Genomic DNA, 7,204 nt, shown 5'->3' on the forward strand with positions numbered 1-7,204 from the left:
GGGGGGATTCGCCCGTGAGGGAGAGCTGGGCATAGGGGTGAATGCGTACGCCTGAGTGACGGCCTTGAGGAGGGCGCCCCGGTTGGCGGCTGGCGGGGAGCAGGGAGGTGCGCAAGGGAGGTCATAGGTCAGAGACGAAGAGGAGGCAAGAAGGCCCCCAGATGTACACAGGGGAGGGAGCGAGGATCACATACTGGCAGTGGAGCGGTAAAGGCTCAGCATGGTGGAAATGAGAAGGAAGTTCCGCAGATCTGAGGGGTATGGTTATGGGGTCAGTGGCCAGGCGCGTGCGCGAACATGAGCGGGGTGGGGGATGGAGGGGGGGGGGGAGGGAGTGCAGCGGTCAGGGGAGGACACTGTCGCCAGGGGGCTTTAGTGTGCACGCGCGCGCGTGCGCGTGCGCGTATATGTGTATATGTGTCTAGCCCACGCCGTCGTAGTCCAGGGACGTGAGACACACACACACACACACACACACACGCACGCACGCCGGTGGGTGTCTGGGGCAAACCCCGCGCGGGCGTCGGGCGGCGCGGGCCATCCACGTCAGATCTGGCGTCTCTGCCCTGTCGGCAAGGGGCGGAGGAAAGCAGAGGGGGCGCAGAATCACGGCCCGGCGGGTGGAGCGGCCGCGCGCGAAATGCCAGGGCGAGAGGGGCGGGGAGAGGGCGGATGTGTGCGAGATGAGGAGAGGCAGGAATGGGAAAGGGGGAGGAGGGGGGGGGGGAATGAACCTCGGGGAGGGGAGGCGGGAATCCGGTCTGCTTGGAGTCAGGGCCTCACCCGAGACAGGGGCGTGTGTTTTCTGTGGACGTGACGAACGGAGGGGGGGGGGGAGGCTACCGTGCGGGGAGGGCCACCCGGCCGGGCCCCGTCGGTTGTTGCCAAGCCCCTCTCGCACAACACCCGTTTACGCGGGGCGCGCACACGCCGTCGCTGGACTTGCAGCCCCCCCCCACCCTCTCCAGCACGGGTCCCAGCGCGCGCGCGCGCGCGCGCCGGCCTCGCAGGGTCAGAGACCAGCAGCGTGCGGGGCGTGCCTGTCCCTCTGACTGGTGGGCTGGGCGTCGTTCCCCTCGCGCTCGCGCTCGCGCTTGCGCCCGCCCTGTCCGTGTGCGCGCGTGCGCGGAGGATGCGCGCCTGCCTCCGCCGCCACCGGGCGCTGGGACGTGGATGGGGCCTCTTTTGGGGGCATCCGTGTGCAACAGCCCCGGCCCCGGGCAGCCCCTTCTCTCCCTGGCCGGGGACATTTAGAATTACACCAGAGGTAGACCCAAGCGTCATGACGGCCCGGACGGGCTCGGGAGCTGCGCGCCCTACGCGCCTCACCCGCTCCGCAAGAGGGCAGGTGTTGCCGCTGACATTCGGCGTGTGCGCGTACGCAGCCCTCCCCTCGCCCCGCCCCCCTCTCCCCCCCCCCATCTGTCCCCGCCCCCCGGTTCCCTTCCCCAGTCTGCCGACGGAGACACCGCCCCCGCTCGTAAGGCGAGGGGGCGGCGGCCGGGGCACACTGGGAGGTACATCGGCCAGTTCTTGTCGGCCGAGGGTATTCTCGCCGAGACCACAGAACACAACACCATTCCCCGGAAGACATACGCACGCCCGGGACCTTCACATGATCCTTCATGGGTTGGTAGAAGCCCATATGCCACCGCTCCCGCCCCCGGCCTCTGGGCCGCCGGGCATTTTCTCTCGCCCTTGCCCCCCAGCCGGGGCCAGACAGAGGAACGCCGCCCCGGCCTCCGGGTCCCTGCAGGCAAGCATCTTGTTGTGGAAAAGCCCTCTTCCCCCCCCCCCCCCACCCCTGAGCGGCCTCGGAACTCGCCCGGCCCCTCCCACACAGGGGGCGCGGGTGTCAGGCACTCTGGCGACCGATGGCCAACTCGATCGGAGCCCGGGGTGGGGGAGGGGACTCTCTTTCTGTCTGTCTGTCTGTCTGTCTCTCCCCCCCCCCCTCCGAGGCTTGGCCACCCTCGCGATCTCACACTTGTCTGCTGGCGGGCCCCGTCCCCGCCTGGACCCCCGGCGCTCGGCCTCCTCCTCCTCCTGCCCCTCCCCATCGCCCTCTCATCTGCTGCCCCTTGCCCCCCGTATCTCTCCTCCTCCACGCGCGCCCCTCCCCCCTCGTCCCGCCACCGCCTCTTGTTTTCCGCTTCTGCCCCCTCCCCCCCGCCTGCCATGTCGGCTGCGACACACCAGGCCGGCGGTCCCGCCCTGCAGGACCCGGCCGAGCTGTTGCGCTTCGCACGAAAGTCCGTTGCCTGCCTGACGCCGCCAACAGCAGCGGCGGCGGCCGCCGCCTTCGGATCGGCGGCTGCCACGCCCAACTTATCGGCCGAGGGAGCCAGCACCCACAGCCTGAGTTTGACGCTCTCCGGGGTGGCTGTTCTCCGTTTGTCCATGGGCCAAGTGCTCGCGGTGCGAGCGTCCCCCCTTCGCCTCTCGGCCTCCCCTTGCCCGCTGTGAGTGGGCCGCTTGGACCCGCGCGCCTGACCTGCTCTTCTCTGTTCCCTCCCCTCCCTTTCCCGGATCCCCCCTCCCAGTGTGATGGGGAGCTCGCTGACGTCAACCTCCTCCAGGCGGTGGTGCCCCACCTTCTGGCCCTGGCGCGGGATGTGTCTTGCGCGCTTGACCGTGCGCCGGGCAACCCGGCCGACGCTCTTACACCCCCCTCGCCCGGTGGTGGTGGTGGTGGTGGCGGTGCTGCAGTGGCCCCTCCCACCAGCGACGGTTTCCGCGGCTTTTCCGGTACCAGCTCCTCCCGCGTGTCCCCATCCCTCGCCCCGTCTCACAGGTCATTGACCATAAGTCCCCTCATCTGGACAGTCACATTCGGCCCATCACGCATCGCGGTCTCGCCACTGGACCCATCACAACCGGATACCGTGGCAGTGGCGCTCTTCAGGAAGGTGTAGCCAGGCGTATGCGTGCCTCTCTCTTTCTCGTCTGCTGGCCTTTCCCCAGTCTGCGCCCTTCTTCCTCTCCTCCCTCTTTTCTCTTCAAGTTCATAATAAAGATAAGTTTTTCTTTTCAACAAAGCTCCCGGCGGCCCTGCTTTTTTCTCTTGGCCTCCCCTTCCCCCCCCACATCTCTCTACCCTCCTCCGGGGCAAACACACACCAGCCCATAAATGTCATTCACATGTATTTGCCTCCCATGCGAGACGAGCTTCCCGACGTGGGGGCGTCACCGTGCGGCCTACGGCTGTCCCGCCGGGCCCGGCCGCGCGGAGTCCCCCCCCTGGGGATCGTGCTGCTGCGGGGGCATCGCTGGGGGCGAGCCACCATGCGGCATGTGCGGCGGCATATGGTGGGGACCCGGCGCCGGTGGCGACATGTGGTGCGGGGGCGACATGAAGTTGACCGGCGGCCCAAGAGGCAGGGCCAGAGGCGGCATCATGGGCATGCCATGCATGCCGAGCATGGGATGCTGCATTGGCGCGCCCATCGGCGGCAGTCCCTGGTGCGACGCGAGGTAATGAGGGTGCTGCATGGGAAGCTGCATGTAGGGCATTTGCGGCGGCGGCGGCTGCTGCGGCTGCTGCTGCTGCTGCTGCTGCGACTGCGGCTGCTTCACCGGGGGCCCCTGATGCCGAGGCTGCTTGGAGGGGGGAGCACCACGGGGACCACGGGAGCCCCCGCGGCCTGTGGCGGCATCCGGCCGGCCGGCATCCGAGGTAGGCTTGCGCTTGCGGGCCTGGCGCGCGGCCTGCTCCTCTTCATCATCGGAGAAGGCCGCTTGCGAGGGGTCGATCTCCTCATCGTGGATGTTGGAGGCGTCGGAGCCACGCTCCAGGCGCGAGGTCATCATCTCATGCAGCCGCTCGGCCGAGATGGTGTTGCAGTCCGGCGTTTGGGCCAGACGCACCTCGGCATTGACGTCCAGCAGCGGCCGGTGGTGCTCGACCGCCTGACGCAGCTGGGCATCCGTGCCAAAGCGCAGCAGATAGAATGGCCGGAAGACCGGGCCCATGGTCTCGAACACGGAGCCCAGGCTGATGTCCGGACCGCCGTCCGCCGGGCGCACGCACAAAATCGACCCGTCGGCCACGATGGGAGGGCCGCCGGCCGTGGTGTCCTGCGCGGCCTGCACCACCAGCATGCCATCTGGCGCGTGGCTGAACACCTTGCCCAGCGGGATGGAGCTCACACCCTCCGGCAGAGGAGACAGCAGCTGGTCCTTGTCCAGGGGAAGGGTCTGAATTGGTCGGTGTTTCCGCCCCATCCCCGGGCCAGGGCACATTGGAGGTCAGTGGAATGCCCCAGAAATGCCGAGTGCGACCCGACAGGGCATGCCCGGGAGTGGGCCAAAGTAAATGGCGACAACAGGGGGCAGGGTGGTCAGGTACGGACCCGGACGTCCAGCTCGTTGCGCGTGGCCACGCGGTGCCCAATGGCAGCCGAGCCACCGCCAATCTCGTCATCCTCCTCGGCGCCACTGTCAAAGGCATACTCCAGCTCAAGGTCCGACCCGGAGTCGGAGCTGGAGTCAGAGCTGGCCCCGACATCGGAGTCGCTGCCCAGGCCGCTGTTTGCCCATGCCAGAGTGTTAAAGGGGCAGTTCCTCAAAAGAAGCAAGAAGTGGAATATGTCCAGTGCTAGCAACGGCAGCAGCAGCAGCAGAAATCAAGACGCAGGGGAATGGAGAGAATGGCAGACGCACGCATCGGCGACCGGCATTCGCATAAAAGTGCTGGTCGAGCCTCCAGGCGGGGCAGGCTCGGACAAGGCAGGGGGCGCCGGCGAGGTGTCATCGGCGGCGGCGGCGGCGGCGGCGGCGGCGGCGGTGACAGACTCAGAGGGAGCCGGAGCCGGAGCCTCGACCGTGGCTGGCTCCCCGGTGCCCGAGATGAGGGAATTCGCGGCTGTCGACGTCTCGTGCTGGGCAATCACCGGGGACGCAGTCTCCTCCTCGGCATTCCCAGCTGCAGTGAGGTCAGCATTTGGCTCGGGAGCAGATTCAGTGGCAGGCTCGGGAGCGGTTCCAGGCACAGACTGGGAGAGCAGCTCAGAGGTTGGCTCAGCAGTGGGCTCGACGGCAGTCTCGGCAACAGGCTCGACGGCAGGCTCGACGGCAGGCTCGACGGCAGGCTCGACGGCAGGCTCGACGGCAGGCTCGACAGTATGTTCGGCAACCGGCTCAGCAACCGGCTCAGCAACCGGCTCAGCAACCGGCTCGGCAGCCGACGCAGCGGAGTCCCCTGTAGGATTACCAGCAGAGACACTCAAAGCGGCAGCATGAGCAGAGTCCGCCTGGTCGCTGGAAGGTGACATTTGGAGATTTATGTTGGTCATAATCTTGCGCCACGAGGAAAAAGAGAGGCAGGGCCGAGGGGGGGGGGGAGGAGAAGGAGAAACAGGAAGAGAAGAGAGATCGGGGGGTGCGCCTCCCCGGGCCTGAGGGGCCAAGTGCACAATCTCTCTGCCCCTTAAAGCCCGAGCAGCCTGTGTGGGCTCATGCGCTCAGGGCTTCTCCGATCAGGCGCACGGCGGACCACGGCCGGGCCTGGAGCCGGAGAGGCGGCAGGCGAGCCTGGCTCCGGTCGTGTGTGGCTTTCTGCGTGCATACAGGGCAGGGACAGGGAATCTGCGCCTCGTGTCACCCCCGCCAGCCGGCGATCTCACCCGTGGTCGCCGTAGATCGGCCCAGGCAAGCCACCAGCACGACCAGAGAGCCCCGGCCGCGTGTGTTTCCTCCTTCCGGCTGGGAGCCAGCGCGTCCGGTCCGAATGCCAACCCACGGGGATGTCACGAGCACATTCCAGAGGGCACGGGATCGGTGTCACATTTATCCCGGGTGAGGTGCCCCTCGCCAATCGCGGGGCAAACATTGTCGTCCTCTCGTCGGCGTGTGGGTATCTCTCACCTCTTGCCCCTCCCCCCCCCCCCCCATCCACACTCTCAGGGGCAATTGTTTGTGCCGTCTAGTCTCGGGGGCTGGGGTGGCAATCCCGGGCGGCGAGTGCGCGCGCGCGCGCCGCGACCACCAGTGCTGTACTGCCGGACGTTTGGTCCTCCTTCCCCGTCTAGACACCAGCGCCGATCCTCGGACCCCCCGCGTCGGGGCTTACGTGCCAGTGGTCGAGACGGGCCACACTCGGGCCCCGGCGGGTATTTCCCGTCCCGTTGGCTCGGGGAGTCAGACCTGGTGCGCGAGGACGCGCACACTTTTTCGATTCGCACATTCTGGGATGTTCCAAGCGGTAGATGTGAACATCATCGTCGGCGGGGGCCGATCAACTACCACATCGTGTGGCGTTGCCCCTGTTGCCTGGGACGACCGCGGTCGGGGGGGGGGGGGGGGTGACGTTTCTCTTGGTGGCCCCGCGGCCCGTGGTCCCATTCGCGGCCAGATGCCTCGCCCCCTCTCTCCGAAAGGCAAAGGCACACCAGGGGGGCCCCATCCCTTGCTGACCTCATCGCCGCCGGCCGGATCTTGCCCCGGGGCAATGGGCCCGGTGTCCGGGCGTGCTACTTGAAGGACCGCACCGCTGGCGTGCCGATTCCCAGGCCGAGCCAGATCCCCCCCTCCATCATTTCACCCCGACCCATCTTCCTTGCTGTTCCCTCTGCCCATCTCTTTCCCTCCCTCCCCTCCCACCAGGCCCAACACACCATGTCCAACGGTTCGTCACGACCCGCGCCCCCCCGAAAGCAATGCCGCTTCCCCGCCTCTTACCCCTTCCCCCCTGCCGTCCCCCTCTCGCCCGTGGCCGGCACACAGACCAGACCCCCGCGGAGAAGCGCGCCGCCGAGCGCCTCGAGCGCCACAAGGAGATGACCTCCAAGTCTGAGGCGCTGGTGGCCCTGCTGAAGCAGGGCGCCGAATCGGCGGCTGCCCTTCGCGCCGTGACTCAGGCCATCCAGGCGTTTGACCTGAAGACCGAGTTTGATCGGCAGACGGCCGTCGACAACCACATCCTGGAGCCGCTGCTCGGGCAGATCGCGGCCGGCGCCGCGGCCCTGAAGGCCGCCGTCAGCGAGGCCGCCTCGAAGACGCCCCTCGAGGCCCAGGAGGCCGTCGATCCGGCCACCGTGGCCGATGGGGCCGACATCTCCGCGATCCTGCTCGCTGGGTATCTGGACGTGCTGCTGGGCTTCCTGTCCGATCTCCTGCGCTCCGGTGCGTCCAAGGTGACACGCGCATGCACATGCACGCGGCCCCACATGTGTGCTAACTCGCTGGATCCCGGTGCGCCCCCCCC

The 7,204-nt window shown here is 67.8% G+C and overlaps 4 protein-coding genes across 4 annotated transcripts in view; 2 read left to right on the forward strand and 2 right to left on the reverse strand.

Annotated features, from left to right (window-relative positions):
* The window catches only part of H696_03446 (NADH dehydrogenase (ubiquinone) Fe-S protein 7), a gene marked incomplete at both ends in the record, with an annotated part of 1,095 nt that extends 873 nt beyond the window's left edge, over positions 1-222 (reverse strand). Inside the window, 2 exons of the mRNA XM_009497312.1 lie at positions 50-63; positions 195-222. Coding sequence (XP_009495587.1) covers positions 50-63; positions 195-222 — 42 coding nt within the window. The remainder of the gene's footprint in view (positions 1-49; positions 64-194) is intronic.
* A 1,718-nt stretch (positions 223-1,940) lies between these two features.
* Positions 1,941-3,027, forward strand: H696_03447 (hypothetical protein). The gene is made up of 3 exons (XM_009497313.1): positions 1,941-2,418; positions 2,544-2,748; positions 2,827-3,027. Exons 1-3 carry the CDS (start codon positions 2,179-2,181, stop codon positions 2,913-2,915), a joined length of 534 nt encoding a protein of 177 aa, XP_009495588.1. The 5' UTR covers positions 1,941-2,178; the 3' UTR covers positions 2,916-3,027.
* A 59-nt stretch (positions 3,028-3,086) lies between these two features.
* Positions 3,087-5,273, reverse strand: H696_03448 (hypothetical protein; the record flags this gene model as incomplete). The annotated part of the gene is made up of 3 exons (XM_009497314.1): positions 3,087-4,197; positions 4,353-4,527; positions 4,663-5,273. The coding sequence occupies 3 exons, from the start codon at positions 5,271-5,273 to the stop codon at positions 3,199-3,201; spliced, it is 1,785 nt and encodes a 594-aa protein (XP_009495589.1). The 3' UTR covers positions 3,087-3,198.
* Positions 5,274-6,516: 1,243 nt separating this feature from the next.
* H696_03449 (hypothetical protein) overlaps positions 6,517-7,204 on the forward strand; it is a 3,794-nt gene continuing 3,106 nt past the window's right edge. Inside the window, exons 1-2 of the mRNA XM_009497315.1 lie at positions 6,517-6,625; positions 6,724-7,122. Coding sequence (XP_009495590.1) covers positions 6,616-6,625; positions 6,724-7,122 — 409 coding nt within the window. The 5' untranslated portion in view covers positions 6,517-6,615. The remainder of the gene's footprint in view (positions 6,626-6,723; positions 7,123-7,204) is intronic.

This window comes from Fonticula alba (assembly GCF_000388065.1).
Source record: "Fonticula alba strain ATCC 38817 unplaced genomic scaffold supercont2.5, whole genome shotgun sequence".
NCBI classification, from domain to species: domain Eukaryota; order Rotosphaerida; family Fonticulaceae; genus Fonticula; species Fonticula alba.

What these genes read in the sequence shown, in the direction of transcription:
- H696_03447 (XM_009497313.1), top strand. Translation starts at nt 2,179, where the DNA reads ATGTCGGCTGCGACACACCAGGCCGGCGGTCCCGCCCTGCAGGACCCG. An exon ending in CCATGGGCCAAGTGCTCGCG is followed by an intron (nt 2,419 to 2,543) that starts GTGCGAGCGTCC and finishes CCCCCCTCCCAG; the next exon opens with TGTGATGGGGAGCTCGCTGA. An exon ending in CGGTTTCCGCGGCTTTTCCG is followed by an intron (nt 2,749 to 2,826) that starts GTACCAGCTCCT and finishes TCATCTGGACAG; the next exon opens with TCACATTCGGCCCATCACGC.